At 36.1% G+C, this 17,511-nt stretch overlaps 4 protein-coding genes across 6 annotated transcripts in view; 3 read left to right on the forward strand and 1 right to left on the reverse strand.

Moving 5' to 3' along the window:
• The window catches only part of LOC117117439 (brain protein I3-like), a 4,239-nt gene extending 2,813 nt beyond the window's left edge, over positions 1-1,426 (forward strand). Inside the window, exon 2 of the mRNA XM_033261741.1 lies at positions 504-1,426. Coding sequence (XP_033117632.1) covers positions 504-865 — 362 coding nt within the window. The 3' untranslated portion in view covers positions 866-1,426. The remainder of the gene's footprint in view (positions 1-503) is intronic.
• Positions 1,427-1,638: 212 nt separating this feature from the next.
• On the forward strand, positions 1,639-5,924 carry LOC117117452 (brain protein I3-like). 2 transcript variants are annotated; one of them, XM_033261761.1, is made up of 3 exons: positions 1,639-1,796; positions 4,606-4,632; positions 4,675-5,924. In XM_033261761.1, exons 1-3 carry the CDS (start codon positions 1,748-1,750, stop codon positions 4,962-4,964), a joined length of 366 nt encoding a protein of 121 aa, XP_033117652.1. In that variant the 5' UTR covers positions 1,639-1,747; the 3' UTR covers positions 4,965-5,924. The 2 variants fall into 2 exon arrangements, with proteins under 2 accessions (XP_033117652.1, XP_033117643.1); XM_033261752.1 differs by having other exon boundaries at positions 1,642-1,796; positions 4,606-5,924.
• A 990-nt stretch (positions 5,925-6,914) lies between these two features.
• LOC117117600 (armadillo-like helical domain-containing protein 2) lies at positions 6,915-11,297 on the forward strand. The gene is made up of 2 exons (XM_033261951.1): positions 6,915-7,853; positions 7,978-11,297. The coding sequence occupies exons 1-2, from the start codon at positions 7,643-7,645 to the stop codon at positions 8,373-8,375; spliced, it is 609 nt and encodes a 202-aa protein (XP_033117842.1). The 5' UTR covers positions 6,915-7,642; the 3' UTR covers positions 8,376-11,297.
• A 5-nt stretch (positions 11,298-11,302) lies between these two features.
• The window catches only part of LOC117117585 (ubiquitin domain-containing protein UBFD1-like), a 7,054-nt gene continuing 845 nt past the window's right edge, over positions 11,303-17,511 (reverse strand). The window contains exons 3-8 of one of the 2 annotated variants that reach the window (XM_033261940.1): positions 16,662-17,009; positions 15,872-16,051; positions 15,097-15,194; positions 14,329-14,434; positions 13,434-13,516; positions 11,303-12,206 (exon numbers count right to left, since the gene is read on the reverse strand). In XM_033261940.1, coding sequence (XP_033117831.1) covers positions 12,093-12,206; positions 13,434-13,516; positions 14,329-14,434; positions 15,097-15,194; positions 15,872-16,051; positions 16,662-16,980 — 900 coding nt within the window. In that variant the 5' untranslated portion in view covers positions 16,981-17,009 and the 3' untranslated portion in view covers positions 11,303-12,092. The remainder of the gene's footprint in view (positions 12,207-13,433; positions 13,517-14,328; positions 14,435-15,096; positions 15,195-15,871; positions 16,052-16,661; positions 17,010-17,511) is intronic. The other variant, XM_033261934.1, reaches the window with a different exon arrangement.

Here is a 17,511-nt window from a genome sequence, read left to right on the forward strand (position 1 = left end):
TAATCTAATAATATTTCAAGCCTTATGCTGTGGTTTATAATGATAATGATGATGATGATAATAAGGAGGATGATGCGAACGATGATGATGGTAATGATGATAAATCGAAATAATCATAGCATAAAATGCGCATTGTCTATAAAATTAGCATTGGTTTATATAATGAGATTAATAATTGTAAGGGCTAATAATTAGTGTATCGTCTTTTTATTTTATTATTAGCTGTTTGTTATTATTATTATTATTATTATTATTATTATTATTATTATTATTATTATTATTATTATTATTATTATTATTATTATTATTATTATTATTATTATTATTATGTATTTATTATTTTTTGTTTTTTGTAAGCATCGAAACTAAAAGCTTGCTTGAATTGATGCCTTTTCATTTAATTAATCTATGAAATGAAAATTGTAAAAAAATATAATTAAGGTATATTGATGTTCCGAATGCATAGTTATTATTGTTGACATATATTTTTGTTTCTGTTTTAGTAAGCGATCCAGCATATCCACCAGCAACCGGGATGCAACCACCTCCACAGCAGATGGGGTACGCTTATCCACCCCAGGCGAACCAACCGATGCCTGCTTATCCACCAGCGAACAGCACAACGGTCTACTCGACCAGTAATTCTGGAGCTGTGAGGACAGTTACGGTGCAACAAGGACCAACAACCACAAGCCAGGTGATAGTTGTCGGTAACACATGTCCACGATGTCAAATTGGCATCCTCCAGGAATCGTTTACGCCACTTGGCATCTGCTGTGCTATTTTCTTTTTCCCGTTGGGTTTGCTATGTTGTCTGATGATGAGGAACCGACACTGTCCATCATGTGGAGCAATTTATCAGTGATAATTCACAATCAAGACTGGATCGGAACAGAGGCGTAGACAATAAGAATTATAATAATAAATTGGATACAATGACTTTAGCAGAGATCTGTATATCCAAACTCTTGTGTACACCGCACCAAAGCTGCCAAAATTGTAGTCAAAGTTTTGTGAATCACCAGAAAAAAAAGAAAAACATATCGAAGAAATTGCCAATTTTAAAATTATAATTGGAAGTGCTGCACATGCATGTCTATGAATACTCTTCAAAACCAGAGCCAAAACAACGCTTCATTATCCAGCAGCGTGACCCTGGGAAAAATGAAAATTACAAGATTGAGTAAAAAAATCACAATAGGCCTATAGCTTTAAAAATTCTAAGATTAGCAAAATATATGTATATATACATACAACTTCGTTTAAAGTTAAATCTTAAGACTCTATCAATGAATTTTATACTGAACTGTAATTTGTACTGGATTTTCGAGACCATCTCGTTCTTTTTTTCAACTGATGATAATTTTTGAAATTGAGGGAAAAGATGTCTTATATGAATTAAAATCATATATATATATATACACAATTGAAAGGGCAAGTTTCGTTATTTTATCTGTGTTGCACAGAAAAACAAAAAGGAGTTGCATATAAAACGCACATATATCTGTCTCTTATACACATCTAGATGTGTATAAGAGACAGCATTAGAATGTCCATCATGTAGCCGGCCTTTATCAAAAACCAACATACACTTAATTAGTTCAAGGTTCAATTGATGTTGCAGATAACATTACCTATATACATCAGGTGAAGAGTCATCTATCCACAATAAAGTTTTTAAGAGACATTACGTAAGGAACTACCTTTGTTGTTAATCCTGTTCATTGTTATAAGAAGCTACTTAAGAATGGAAAAAGCTCCGCCACCACCGTATACCCCAAGCCGGTCTAATTCAGGTAAGGTTTTTTTACAATTCGTCCCTTACATAACGTAGTGGTGAATGTGAAAAAAAGTGCATTTTGAGAAAAACGCATTTAAGGATTTTTGAAAATAGTAATTTTTATTAGCATACCTTCCTTTTTTATGAAATTGCCTAAATTTCTCTATAATTATAGTACATTGCCTCCTAATATTGTGTATAAAATATATGAGCATAATAACGATTGGTTAATTAGAAATTCATCTTTAAACTAATCTTTAAAAAATAATTAACGTATGAATTGCAGTTATTAAACATTCGCCACTTCGTGAAAAATAAATCAAACCAACTAACATTCAAGCCAGCAGGCAAGATGTTTGATGTAAAGGGTTGGGTGCGTTTTAGCGAGCAAAGTGAGAGCCTTAGGCCATGGGACCTGGGCCATTTTGGGATCCCTGGGGGTGCAGGGGCAGAGCTTTGGTGGCGGTGTGGGTGAAAAGCTCTCCGAAGCGAAGATAATTTTGCATTTTGAGTGGATTTCCCGTACGATTTAAATCAAAACGGACTGGGTTTTGTCTACAGGAACTCATGCTTCGTACAGGTCATTCAGGGGTGGCGCTAGCAGGGGGCCGGTTGCCAGAGTCCCCGTCGGGGAAAGCTGCTCCCCCCAACCCCGTCCGGGAGAAAAAGCACAATTCGTGGTGGAGAAAAAAAATTATATGTATTTTCTACATATCGTAGACTTTAAAATCGATTAAATAAGCCTTTGAAACCCCTAAATTGTCATAATTTTCCGGGGCATTTTGCTTTTGTCGGAGAAATCTGACCCCTCGTCGGAGGCATCTCCCCCTTCCCCCGTCAGGGAGCCCCGCACCACGTCGGCGGGCAAATCCTGGCGCCACCCCTGCGGTCATTCTATTCGTAGAAAAAGCCTTTATGGTTAAAGCGTACCTGTCGTTAGCCATAGTAGCCTAGGTCAATACATTCACCGGCTGTATAAAATTAAGATTGAAAATGTTAATCTTATTATTGTAGTAAATATTATTATTATATACGGTACTTAGTTTATGTACCGTATATTATATATAATTTAAAATGTATATATTTATATTACAAAATATTGTTAAAATAGGAATACTATGTTTACGTCTCAAATAAAAATATCTATTAGTTGTATGTAGACTATAACATTATGAATGTTTTATTTGTAAAACATTTTAAATGTGGAACAATGATCATATAGTATACCGGTATGTATTGGTCTGGTTTAGAGGCATAATGATAATAAGGCAAATATAATGTTAGTGTTAAAAATGTTTCTTTTTTTATATAAAAAATTACCTCTTTAATATATACATTTTTTTTAAATGTATGGCCTCTCAAATCAATTAAATAACAACCGTAAAGGAGCCCCCTACCGAAGTCCTGGCTACGGGCTTGCTTACCTATATCGGTACCATGCTATAAGCGATTGCATTTTAGTAACTAGGGATTTGTACAAGATCGGCCTACATGATATTGTTGTGAATAATTAGATAGATACGGTACACAATTTGGTTCCAGTTACCAAAAAAAAAAAAAAAAAAAAAAAAAAAAAAAAAAAAAAAAAACATAATCACATTAATGATTCATTCGGTTCCAGTTGCTAAACAACTTAATTACATTTATGATTCAGTCATTTAGAAATTAAAAAAATTCTGAGGAAATAAATATTTAATTCTTTTAAGATAAAAGTATGTTAAAAAAATTGGTCTTTTTCGTGTACGGTCTGCATATATTCCACAGATTTTCAGGTCTCAAAAAGGTGGTCTTGAATCGGAGGGCGAACTGTACATACGATATGACGAAAATGGCGTCTATTATGATGATATAGAAGATATACCTTTCATTTTCCCCATCCCCTTTCCTTGTCTTTCTAATTATTTTTGCAACTAATTGCCGATGTCACCGATAAAAAAGTGGGCGTGGTCGGGTGTCGCTTAAAATCTCTCGAAAGTGTTCCAGGGGGAAAAAGCCCACGAAAAATATGAAAATTTAGGGCTTTCAAACAGGCTTATTAATTTAATCAATTTTAGAGTCTAATATTGTAGAAAACACATAGGCCACAATTTTTCTCCCCGGCGAATTGTGGTCTTATATGTTATGTGTTGTGATGTGAAAGCGATTACAACGTGATTTGATTATTTACACTACTTGACTGATGTGCCAAAAAATAAATAAATCATACTGAAATATAAATGGCCTGATAAATGCAAATAATCAGTCATTAACAGACATCTGACTACAGTTTATCATCACCTATATACGAAATACAAACACAAATAATTATTGGTGGAACCTCATTATGTTTCATTTGGGTATACAAATGGAAATAGGGTCGGTCGCTCGGATTATTTACACCTATTGACTGATGTGCCAAAAAATAAATAAATAATAGGCCTATTGAAATATAAATGGCCTGATAAATGCAAATAATCAGTCATTAACAGACATCTGGCTACAGTTTATCATCACCTATAACGAAATACAAACACAAATAATTATTGGTGGAGCCTCATTATGTTTCATTTGGGTATACAAATGGAAATAGGGTCGGTCGCTCAGATTTCTTAAACTAAATTATGTGGTATAATAATACAGTACTGATAATAATGATGAGGATGATGTGGAGGATGAAGATGGCAATGATGATAACACCTCACTAGCTTAATCATTTGCAATGCGCGTTTATTTATATAAATTATTCGTTCAATGTGAAATTAAGTTTAACAATAGTTTTAAACGCTAATGATAAAATTATTCTAAATTTACATATTGTTTAAATTTTATTTTGCTTCTCTTTTTAGTTACTCCGGGCTATCCACCACCCCAGCCGGGCTATCCACCACCCCAGCCGGGCTATCCACCACCCCAGTCGGGCTATCCACCACCCCAGCCGATGTATGCTTACCCGCCACCACAACCAGCACCACCACCACAGCCAATGATCGTGAACGTTACAAACCAGCAACAAGTCTCATCAACTGTAAACACTGGCCGTAGACGTGACGGTAATTGTCCGCGATGTAGAGTTAGCGACCTCGAGGAGTCGTACACGATACTTGGCCTCTGCTGCGCAATTGTATTTTTCCCGTTGGGCGTGCTATGTTGTCATTATATTTTAAAGGAAAAAAAATGTCCACATTGTGGAGCAGTAAATCCATGAAAATGTACAATCAAGAATGGAGCAGAGGTGCACACAATAAGAATCATTAAGCAGAGATCTGATCCGAACGCTTAACGTACACATACTGCACCATAGCTGCCAAAGACGTAGATAATTGTCAATGTTTCGTTAATCACAATCAAAGAAAAACATATCGAAGAAATCGCCAAAAATATAGTAATTATTATTTGTTGAATAATATAAGTAGTAGACACGTCAAACTAGATTAAATGTCATTCAAAAAAGTAATTAGACCTACAGATCACCATCCAATTCGAGACCATTCTAATTCGAGACCACTTTTCAAAATCAACTATCAACTTCAATTATCTTTCCCCGATCTTTCTATCTAACACAAAGATAATCTATTGACTGAAAGACCGAAATCCGATATTGTTAAGTCTACACATTTCCAGGTCCCAAAAGTGGTTTTGAATTTGAGTGTGAACTGTATCAAAATACGTACACGTGCAATACGTTGCAGATGTTTTCAAATGGAAGAGTTTATTGCTGTATGTTAACAGATTGTCAAACATTCTATAACGTTGAAATTATTACGTGCGTGTTGTTTATTGATGAGCAATATAAAGCATGGTTTCCTTAAAATTGCTACACTATCGCTCGGGAAAGCTCCCCGATCCGACCAACCATGGAAAAATTAGTTTAGACCAACCAATCAGCGTTACCAAAAGCTGTCGACGATAGCGTGTAGCGATTTTGTGAAAACAAAGATTAACTTGCTACTGGCTTAAATTGTAACTTTATTGTACCCTGTTTTATGTTTTAGAGGCTGTAATAATAATTTATTGAACTTACACTTTTGTTATAGTGGCACTCGTCAATTGACGGTGCGTTCAAGACCAACAAAATTACAAAAAAGGAGTTACATTAAAATTAATACAAAATGCACAAGCACAAAATTTGAAAGCCCCTTCTTATCATAACTTAACAAATCCATAGCAAAATTTAAAAAACTTTCTCTTATACACATCTAGATGTGTATAAGAGACAGCTGTATGTTCACACGGGTTGATTGAGAGTCAGTGACTTATAAGTCAGTAAAAGGATTTTATATTGAATTCTGGCATCAATTTTCAACCAATGAAGTTCACGTAAAATGGGGGTAATATGAGTGCGTCTGTTAGTAAATGTTAGTATGCGTGCAGCAGAGTTTTGTAGTCGTTGAAGCCTGTTAATTTGGATTTTAGGAATGTTAAATAAAAGAGAGTTGCAATAGTCAAGTCGGGAGAAAATGAAAGCGTGAATAATCAGAGCCGTAGTTCGTTTTGATAAGTATTTTCTGATAGGTGCTATATTACGTAGATGAATGTAAACAGATTTTATGAGTTTACCAATGTAATTTTGCATGAAAGCTTGTCATCAAATGTGACGCATATAGGGCCTATATAATTATATATATATAAATGTACATACATACATGGGGGCACCACTTGCGGTGTTACGGCAGTCTGTTGTTGACGCAGCCCCAGGGCCGTTTGTGCCAATAAAATAAATGAAAAATGAAATTTTTTTTTTATTTTTGTAATGGTAATATTATACTGCTGTGTTGTGTTTTATATTATACTGCTGTGTTGTATTTTATTTATCGAATTTAAACATTCGGAATTACAAGATCAAAATAAATAATATGCAATGTATTAATAAGGAAAATGTGTATAAATGTGTGGTAATTGTCGCAACTTCCTTCTTACAAGTATATCATGTGTATATAGGAGCATGCTTCATCGTCGTCATCGTCATCATCATCATCTCCATCATCATCGTCATCATCACCACCATCATCGTCATCATCATTATTGTCGTTGTCCATCGCCATCACCAATGCTCATGTCATCCGTCTACGCTTCCAGTATCATGATCGTTGGGTTCTTGTGACGTGCAAGTGACGGGAAGGAGCACTAAAAAACGGTTCAAAATTGGAAACAAATTTGTTCGTCATTTTATTAAAAAAAAATCTATTCCTTTTTAATGTTGGTTGTCATTTTGCTCATTATTTTATTCTATGATATTAATGCATTTTGTAAATGTGAGGCAATGTCAACACGGGTATTTCTGACAGACACGTGTGCCCTGTAACTTACCGGTAAATATCCTATTATTGGTTGATTGACAGCTTGATTGATATATATATATATATATATTATTAGGTAATTCGTTTCCCAGCAAACACAAAACGTTATTATAACCATGGATGTATTACGAAGATCTTATAAGATCTTTGATGTAGGCCTATTATTAAACACCAATAGCAAACGTCAAACAGCATAAATTATCGTTGCAAACACTGGAGAACGTAAAGACTGACAGTTTGAATGATATATATATATATTATTAGGTAATTCGTTTCCCAGCAAACATAAAACGTTATTATAACCATGGATGTATTACGAAGATCTTATAAGATCTTTGATGTAGGCCTATTATTAAACACCAATGGCAAACGTCAAACAGCATATCGTTGCAAACACTGGAGAACGCGCATGGTTGATAACGTTCGTGCGCGATTTAAAATGCATACAGAGCACGCTGTGGCACTTTTCGGCCTAACCTTGATCTAATCGTCAACATAGGTCTAGGCCTAGGCTAAACCATATGTTTATGCTTATATATTATTATTATCATCATCAATACAAATATAAACTTCAAAATCTGGAAATATGTTTAATTCTATGAAAAAAGTTGTTCAGAGTGTGGAGAAAACATGGCAAAACCTAGCGTCACACGCCGAACAAAGTAGCAACGCATGGGACAACGAACAAAACTTGTACAAGCGTGGGATATTAATGAACATTCACTTTCTTACCGATAGAGTTGATGTTGATACGAAAATAGAAGCGTTGAGAAAAATTGGCCACTTAGCATACACAGGTACGTATAGGCCTACCCATTATTGGTTGCTACTACTACGGTTTTCAAATATCCTGTACAGGTTTTGCTGCACAGACCTTTACGGAAGAAAAAATATTTTTTATTTTTAATTTGTTTTTAATAGGGGGCCCTGAAGCTTCGAAGTGTGCAGGAAAGTCTATGGATCTTATTGTCGAAATTTTGAGTAACATCGCAAATCCAAGATCTCTCCGTACTCAGGCCGCCAGAAGCTTGAGTGAGATTTGCAAAAGCCACAAGGACAACGCAACGAATTTTGTGAAGAATGGTCTCAGCTCAGTTTTAGGAAGCCTAGAATCAACATCTGATCCTAGACTAACCCGCTGGTGTATCTATACGTTGGTTACTGGTAGCGTTAACAGTATACCGGCATTGAAGTGGTTATCGACCAGTGACGAACTTCCTAAAATACTCAGAAAAATGGCGGCTCTTTCTTGGAATGGTTGGGAGAATAATTACGCTAATATACTTCTCATGTTACTGGGTTATACAGAGGATAACTGAGATTTACTCGAAATCTTTCTGCCAAGTCAATTTTCGGAGAATCCAGTTAATAATATTAATAATTCATAAGATAGGCCACCAGCTTGTCTGAAAGGTCTACAAGTTTGTTACCAATTCCAATGTAGGGATGCAGCATCCCAAAATAGCTTATTCTAGTCTCTTTTCCGTGCTTTCATTTGCATAACGTTGGTATTACTTTTTGCTCATATTTCGGCTTATGAATTGAAATAGAAGAAAATACCACAAGCGTTCTTTATAGTGAATGTGTGCAGAGTTTCATTGTAATTTAACCTTTGGTTTCAGAGCCTTTATGAATATACTGACGTAGGCCTAATGCATTTTCTTTTGAGCACGGTTTTTCTAGTGCCACTGTTGCAAAACTATAACATCCTATTATATTATCATTATTACAGAAAATGTTTGTTTACTGCCGTTTTGACCCACTTTTAAAGGAGCTAAAGTAGTTCCACGCTTAGATCGAAAAACACAATGCAAATCTTTTATTTACTCAACAAGACAAAGACTATCTCATAAATTCAGAGCATTCAGCCATGCCAATCTTTATTATCAATATACACGCAAATTTGGAAGAAAAAACATTTTGTAAGTTTGCAATACGATGGGTCATGCCGGATACGGAGTAGGTATTACAGAAACATTTTGTGACATAAGAAATTGCAAAGAGTATCGTGCATAATAAGAGCAATTATAAGAAATACCACACAGCGAGTTTTGGAACAATGTTGCAAGACCATTTTTTAGTTCATAGCTTAGGCCTATATCAAGATATTACACTCTATCATTCATAGAAAAAAGAGGAATTTTAAATCTAGTCTGTCTTTACAAAGGTTTGAAAGTTATATAAATTGATTTAATTATATCAGCAAATGTAAGCAATTAAGCAGTAATTTGGAGTCACTTTAATATGAATGATCTATTTTTAAATAGTACTATTTCTTATCAAGTTATATAATATTAGCATTACATTATATCCTCATTTACAATAAACATTCACATCTAAACAAAAAGACTGACCAACGAATTGCTAATCCTCAGATTTCTTGTTGCTATAACTTGACAACTGGTAAACCCCACGATTCTAATGATATAGACATTAAATCATCACATCTACCGTGCAGTTGCGGCGCCAGCTGGGGGGGGGGGGCAGGGAGCTTAAGCCCCCATCGGACAAGTCAAGCCCCCCACCGGCCGAGCTCATCAGGCAGTCAGACCAAAAAAAAAAATAACTTAAAAATAGGTGTACACCAAGCCAAAACATGTCTTTCACAGAGTGCCATTTCCAGGCATAAAGAGGTCCCTATTTAAAAAAAAAATCTTATTTGTGAGGGGGATACTCCCTACCAAACCCTCCCCCTCCTCAGGCACACAAGCTGAAGCCCCTCCCCCCAGAAAATGTATCCTAGAGCTGCCACTGCTACAATGGACAACTCGCAAGGGACCATTTCTGGCTAAGCCCCGCCCCTTGGATATGGTGGCTGAAGCTTTGTCCACACTATAAAAATCTATGTGACAAATGAGTATGATGTGCCCATATATGGGCATGGTGATGTCATATATTACACCCAAATACGGGCATATCACATTTGTTTCTCACATGAAATTTTAAAGTTTGAACAGAGCTTAAACTTCCACAAAACGACAGTGTAAACATACATAAACTGGTGTTTTTAAGAGATATGAGTGTACTCCTGTCCGTAAATAACACATTCTGGTTGGTCAGTTGTTAAGTCCATGACAGGATAGAACTACGCGAGACGCATACATTTACTCTGACGTCAGTTATATAATAGCAAAAAAAATAATGTTATCAAAGTTTTGTATTTATGTTAGAAAAATTTGTGTTACCTTCCAGAATATTACAATTTCCAACCAATCACAATGCATGGAATAATTTTCATAAATCACTCAACTTTTAAGAATGCTATTGAAACAATATGATAGCCAACCAAATCTTCATGACTGATAGTATACAGATTATGACCAAATGGATCATCCCACTAATCTCCGACCCTTGGATATTGTTGCTTAAGTCCTAAAACATGATCATTGTTAACAAATGCAAACATGTGTTACTGTGGAACATGAGTTTGTTCCTGGCCCTGTTGTGACTATTCAGATGATTAATTGACACTTGGAAAGGCCTATTGTACACACCTAGTCCATGCAAACAATGCTGATGGATTGGGTAAATTTCAAGCATGTTAATTATCCAGAGCCCAGCACATTCAACATCAGTAATACAAGGCCACATAGAAAGAACAATTCTGACACGGCCGTTGTGAGTAAGACCTCGCTACTCCAAATTTAACTGCATTTTTGCATGCTTCTTTATTAATATCATTATTTACGCTTTTATTATTATTATTATTATTAGATAGTTTATTATTGTTAGTCCAATTCTACTGAGTTCGACAGTAGCAGCTGGTTGTGGTAGAAAGAATAGGGCTTTTTATGATCCTTACGGTCAACTGAGAGAGCGTTGCATACAAGGCAGCCCAACACGATTTACCATCAGGAACATTCTTCATATCATCGTGAGAATATTAAACATGTTTAATATTCTATCTGCACTTGTTGCGATTACTTTTAGAATAGTGTGTTCTATTCTTAAGTGCATCTTGGCCACTCACTGCTCCCGAAGGCCCTCGTCTGACGTAGTTATATGGAGAACACAACGTGTGCGCAACGGATCTTTTTTAATGACGATCCAAGCAGACTGCCACCAAAAATCAGTAGATAGTGCTGCGCCGTCTGAAGCAGTGAGTGCTCAGCTTAAAGCTACGTTCACACCAAGCCCGGACAAAATATCATGGGTTGTTATGCCTTTTGAACGCTGCGTTCACATTGTGCACGGAACATGGTTATTTGGGATCAAGTACGTATGCGTTTGAACCAATCAAGCTTGGTCTAACAAAAAAAAAAATGTACGATTTCACGATACAAGTGGCTCTCACATCCATCACTCATGATCAGATGTCCGGATTAGAAATCGTACGAATTTGATTTGAACGGTCCTATTCTTTACCACGGAACCAATTTTCAGGATTTTTTGTAAAGGCACCGGACCAGATCCTGGCTGTGGAGTGAAAGTAGCTTAAGGCTTTTACACGTAGCCCTGCTGTACTGGCATGTTTTGCAAGCGAGCAAGTGAGTGAGCCTGAAAAAAATCTGTAGAGTTACTTCAATATAAAAAGCACCTGCATATGCTTTGAACATCCAAATTCACGGTTTTATATACTGTACACTACTTATAATAATTCCGCCCATGCGTATTTGTCAGTTGCTAATAGAGAATTGTCACCCATTTGGCTGGATACACATAATAGAGCCCTAGAATTTAAATTCCTCTGTACATATGAAAACTGCACAGTATTGTGGGTATATCATGTTGTACAACCAGTCATATTCAATAGCCACTACGGTCATACTGACAATACCAAGTCACATAGTGGAAATCCTATGACTGAAGTAGAATCATTTTTGGATTACACCAAAACTTTGATTTTTATGAATATTTCCATCCTATCGAGGTTTAACCCAACAAGTTTTTCACATACCGGTAGAACGAATGAAATTCTATGTACATATACAAACTGTTGTGCATACGTGTAAGTAGTTCTATTTGTCTTTGATGGCCTTTGTAATGTAGTGAGCAAGTACTGCTGCATTATGCAACTTGTTAACAACAAGCTTTTGTCAGAAGAAAGACTGCCATTTTCCTAGGACTGCATCTTTAATGGAATCTACATACTGTGCTGGCACCCAATATATCCAATATCTCGAGGCTTCTGTTGGGCCGAGCTGGAGGGCCTACAAATACAGATAATTATATTTGTATAATTATATAATTGTTTAAAAAAAAATCTTATTGTTTTCATTTTTATGATCAAAAACACCTTATGACCCAAATTGTAGGGAAAATGATGTAGTAAATTACTTAAAGAATTAAGTTAACTAATTTCTATAATGCTTAATCAACATTTTTGTGTGATATGTTCATATATGGGCATGATGATGTCATGTTACACCCAAATATGGGCACATCATATTTATTTGTCACAAAAAAAATGATAAAGCCCTGTCCACACTATCAAACTGTATTTGACAAATATGTATGCCCATATATAGTCATGTTGTGCCTATATATGGCCATGATGTGATGTCATCATGACCATATATAGTCATGATGTGCCTATATATGGTCATGATGTGATATCATCATGCCATATTTAGGCATGTCACATGTTTTTGTCAAATAACGTTAGATAGGCTGGACAAGGCTTTAAGGTTAGGTATCTCTTTCTGTTTACATTTGTGATGTGATAGGGCATCACAGCTATCATGTTAGGCCACTGATCTCTACTATAATAGCTGGATTGCTCATTGGCTGGTTTTAGTGAAGCCCCCGACGCCATGTTGGGAGGCCTAAGTGACGCATCATTTTAGAAAAGTTTCTTTTGGCATTTGTTTAAATTATTGTTAAAAATAACGATTCTTGCTAAACTTTTTAATAATAAATTTGAATTTAAAGTAATGATTATTATAATCATATCTACTTGATGTGACTTTTTATGCAGTTTAAGAAAGCGCAAGCGAAGTTATTTGCGTTGTTAGAGATCGACGTCACTATAACAACGCGACTTTGTTCCCGCTTTTTGAAAACTGCAAAAAAAGTCGTGTCTAGTGGTTAGATGGTTTGGAAAAACTTAAATTTATATTTATTATTGAAAAATATTGCAAGAATCGTTATTTTTCACTATAATCTAAACAAATGCCAAAATAAACTTCTCTAAACTCTTACGTCACTTAGGCCCTCCAACATGGCGTCGGAGGCCCTACTTTTTTCTATACCAGGATTGGCCGATGAGCAATCCAGCTAATATAGTAGAGATCAGTGGTTGACATGTACATGTGCGTCTCTCTCTTTTGATGGGTCAGAACACTATCTGCAATGACAGATTCAATGTTTATTATGAACATAATGTTCATTATAAACCATTTAATATTACATGACATAGAAATAAAATATTAACCTACCATAATGTGATACTCCTCATGGCCTTCAATTGGTTCACTTATAACCTTCTTAACTGACTCCATTTTTAACTTTTCTGTTCGCTCTGAAATATAAATCATTCAAAAAACAAATGTTCTATCACAGTAATAATAATGTCAAGGAATTTTATTAAATTTTAGAATAAAAACCAAAGCTATAGACAAATATATACGGAACAAGGAACATCGCTTAGTAGGCTTAATTGGTGGCAGCCATTTTGAATACACCGAATTATGCAGATCCTGGGGTCAAGGTTCAGTTGCACTGCTGCTCTTCCTGTGTTTCAGCTGGAGGGAATGTACAAATAAAATTAGATGCATTACTCTGCCCACACCAATTTTATGTAACAAATCTGTGTGATGTGCCCATATATGGGTATGATGATGTCATATTACACTCAAATTTGGGACTTCTGGCTCACTGAGTCATAGAAGCATTGGCTTCTATAGGAGTCACCGGACCGTTTTTGAGGCGTAATAAATAAACGAAATGAAATATGGGTACATCACATTTTTTGTCACATTAAATTTGATAGTGGACAAAACTTTAAGGTCGGTCATTCAACCAGGTCTCTCAGAAGGGGCTTTTCCTGACTTGGGACAATTGGGATTGGCAGAGGATGATATTGTTATTTAGGTTACAAAGCGCTTTGTTTTCCCTGGTCATTGGGTCCAAATGCTCAAGTGTCGCTGCCTTATTGGTACAGTAGCAGGCAACCTCACCAGGCACACATTTATACTCCTGCGTGGAAAGAAGTGACGTAGATAAAGTGCCTTGCTCAAGGATACAAGCGAAATACAAAGTGAGGGATTAAAACCCGAATTCGAGTTTGTGAACCAAAGATATCAACCACCAAGCAGCAGTCTGCAAACCTACCTTTTGTTCCTATCCATAATTGGTCAACTTCAAGTTTGAAAGTTAGCCTTACTTTCCCACCAGCCTTGTTGTACATTCCTGAGATAGGGAAAGTAGGCAATGACTCCTGCAAGAAATCCAACATGTTATGAACTGACAGACTTTCTTAACACAAACTATACACTGTTGTCCATTAATGCATTACAAATTGTTCCTTCCCGCTCACCTGCCATGACATGGGCATGCTCAGAAGTGTTCAAAATACTGTAATTAATACATTAATGTTTTTGCATCTCCATTTCCAGGCAAAACCACAAAATATTTTTTTTGAAAAGCATGTGATGACTAAGCAATTAACATAGAAGTTTTTCATGCACTATTAAAAATGGATGCATGAAGTAAATGGACAAATATATTCACAAAATGGGATAAGAAAATGGCTAAAAGAAAACAAGATAGCAATTATTTAATGCATATTAACAAATAATTTCTTACTTCCCTGCTTTTGTAATAATAAATTATAATTTGATTATTTATATCAACCCCTTTTAGCTGTTCTGACTGCCCAGAGAGTTGTGATTTTAATAGAGATTCCATTCCAAAGCAGGGGAGCAGCAGAAAAAAAAGCCAGTGAAATCATTGCTGTTTTAATACCCGTATACTTGATTTTAGTAGCAAAATTTCACACAATGATTTCATCATATGATATGATATGATGACATCACACAAAGATCTCATTATATCATATACATACACACAATGCCTCCCACTATTATCAAAGAATATTACCTTTTTATTCTTAATACCAGGCATGATATCTTCAGGCTTGCCTTTATCCAAGACTTTCTTGTGTAGTTTCTGTCGACTTAAAGGCTCTTTCGAAGGAGCTACACAAAAATAAACAAATGATGATCATAACATTTAGACATAGACATAGACATCACTTTATTTATCTAAAAAGTCTCACGCAATCGGCGTGATACTCAAGGATTTAAGTTTTATAACGGTCGTACAACCATCGGTTGACAAATCAAACAAAATGCTGTCTGCTGATTGTCGGTGGAGGCCTGAATGGACTGTCAAAACGATCTGTTCTGTACGTATCGTGTTCTCCATAGAATCGTGTCAGCCAACAACCGCGCATTGGCGAGTGAGACAACCTGATGATCACAACATTGATATAATGGCACTAAAGCCAGGCACTCACTGCCTGGTACGATGGTCGTACAATCGTCGCACGATGAATCCAATTCCGCTCTCTTTGAATACTAGACCATGAGACTCCGTCTGATGATTGTTGATCGTCGTCTGAATGGATCGTCATTAAAAACTATCCGCTGTGTGTGCGCCGTCGTATTGTGTTCTTCATAGAATCGCATTGGCTGACAACCGCCGGGCACAATGAGTACCCAACTTTAGGGCTGAAACATAGAGTTAACTACTTCACAGTCCACCAACAGTGCAAGCCAGCGTATTCAATCATAGTCGAACGAGAATTATCAGTGTGTGGTTCGAACTCGAGACAATATTTTTCTATATATAAATATTATTACATTGAAAATACCTGTGTCTACTTTACTAGCAACAGCTGATGCACTTGGCGTGGTGTTTACTGTCAGTACGTCCTTCAGTGTGGAACCAATCATCATCATCTTAGCACCGTTCGTGACCTTTGCCTCCCGTAATGTCTGATCGTCTTTCACCAAACCTTTGTACATTAACTTTTGCATAGCTGGTGGAACCTCTAAAAAGCACAAAATTATCTCAAAGGTAAATCTTGAGTGAAGTTGGTATTATTATTTCATATAAAAAAACTATTTTCATTTGGGTATAATTAATACTACTGTATAAAAAAGAATTCCGTCTTCAAATAACATTAATAAGGTTAATCAAATCCATATCTGCAATATTTGTTAAATATTAAACCATTATCATTGCAACAATATGGTACCTGTGTTGTTTGGCTGGCTGGCTGGTTACAAGCTAAAATTGTCCTATGAGTGATTACACTTGGCCTATAGATTAATAATGGTCAATGATCAATGGTCATATGTTTATATAGCGCCTTCCACAGAAAACCGTCTCAAGGTGCTTTTGAAGCCACAAGAAATAAAGACAAAAGAACGCAAAGGGGGGGGGGGAATGTGCACCCTCGATTTTGAGATAGCGTCGCCATCACTTTTCAGGGGAAAAAACTTAACTACAGAACAACTTAACTACAGAAATTTAACTACAGGCCTAAAGGTTAAAGTTTAAAGGTTATTCATTTATTACCAGACCTACCCATTACCCAGGCTATAATTGATTCCCGTTATAATCGACCTCTTCAATCAAACATAATAAAAACCAATTACCTGTTAGTGTTTGTATTTTTGTTTTCAACTGCGATATCTTTGAATCAAGTTCATAAGTAATGTCATAATTTTTCTTCATGTACACAAGCTTAAAGGTAACAGTTTCTGATGTTTGACTGGAACCGTTTTCCGTCTTCTGGTCCTCCGGTACACACTGCGATTCTGTTTTCATAGTTTCTGCCAAACTATCTTGGGTATTTAATGAATCTGTGTCTCCGGCCCCTTCATTTTTCTTTTCTGAATCAACATTCTCGCACGTCTCCATCTTTGTCGAATTATTTTCTGATGTTGAGATTTGTTCAGAATCGGTTGTTTCCATTTTTTTTCTGTTGATAGGTTGCCTTGTGTGATATAAGCAAACATACAGATACAAATTAGGCCTACCAAAGATTTACAACATTATTGTCACACACTTCATTTCCATTTCATTTCATTTCTTTAGGCACGAGGGCCAAGGATATGCCAATAAGTGAACTTAATCACTGTCCTACGTGGCATATCCATTTAACAACAGGGGACTTAATGGACCAGTACACCGGGGTAACCCCCTACTCTTCTCGAATGATGTACCGGGTTCTTTTAAAGTGCACACGAGCCAAATGCGTACACTGGGCCTACGGTTTAAAGTCCTTATCCGAGAAGACTTGTTCCACCACCGGATCCAATGGCGAGTGAGCCGTTCGAACCAACGCCGATACTAGAGCTGAAGGTCACGGTGCCCCTGACTTAACCGCTCGGCCAATCAACTCGCCAAAATTTGAATAATTATCCTTTGTGTTCAACTTTTGCCCATATGCTCATTAAACACTTGTTTGGTATTCATCCATACAGTGCAACTAATCTCTACAAT

This window comes from Anneissia japonica, unplaced genomic scaffold (genome assembly GCF_011630105.1).
Source record: "Anneissia japonica isolate Jap-2015-1 unplaced genomic scaffold, ASM1163010v1 scaffold108273_len470852_cov203, whole genome shotgun sequence".
NCBI classification, from domain to species: domain Eukaryota; kingdom Metazoa; phylum Echinodermata; class Crinoidea; order Comatulida; family Comatulidae; genus Anneissia; species Anneissia japonica.

What these genes read in the sequence shown, in the direction of transcription:
- LOC117117452 (XM_033261752.1), top strand. Translation starts at nt 1,748, where the DNA reads ATGGAAAAAGCTCCGCCACCACCGTATACCCCAAGCCGGTCTAATTCA. An exon ending in CCCAAGCCGGTCTAATTCAG is followed by an intron (nt 1,797 to 4,605) that starts GTAAGGTTTTTT and finishes TTCTCTTTTTAG; the next exon opens with TTACTCCGGGCTATCCACCA.
- LOC117117600 (XM_033261951.1), top strand. Translation starts at nt 7,643, where the DNA reads ATGTTTAATTCTATGAAAAAAGTTGTTCAGAGTGTGGAGAAAACATGG. An exon ending in TGGCCACTTAGCATACACAG is followed by an intron (nt 7,854 to 7,977) that starts GTACGTATAGGC and finishes TGTTTTTAATAG; the next exon opens with GGGGCCCTGAAGCTTCGAAG.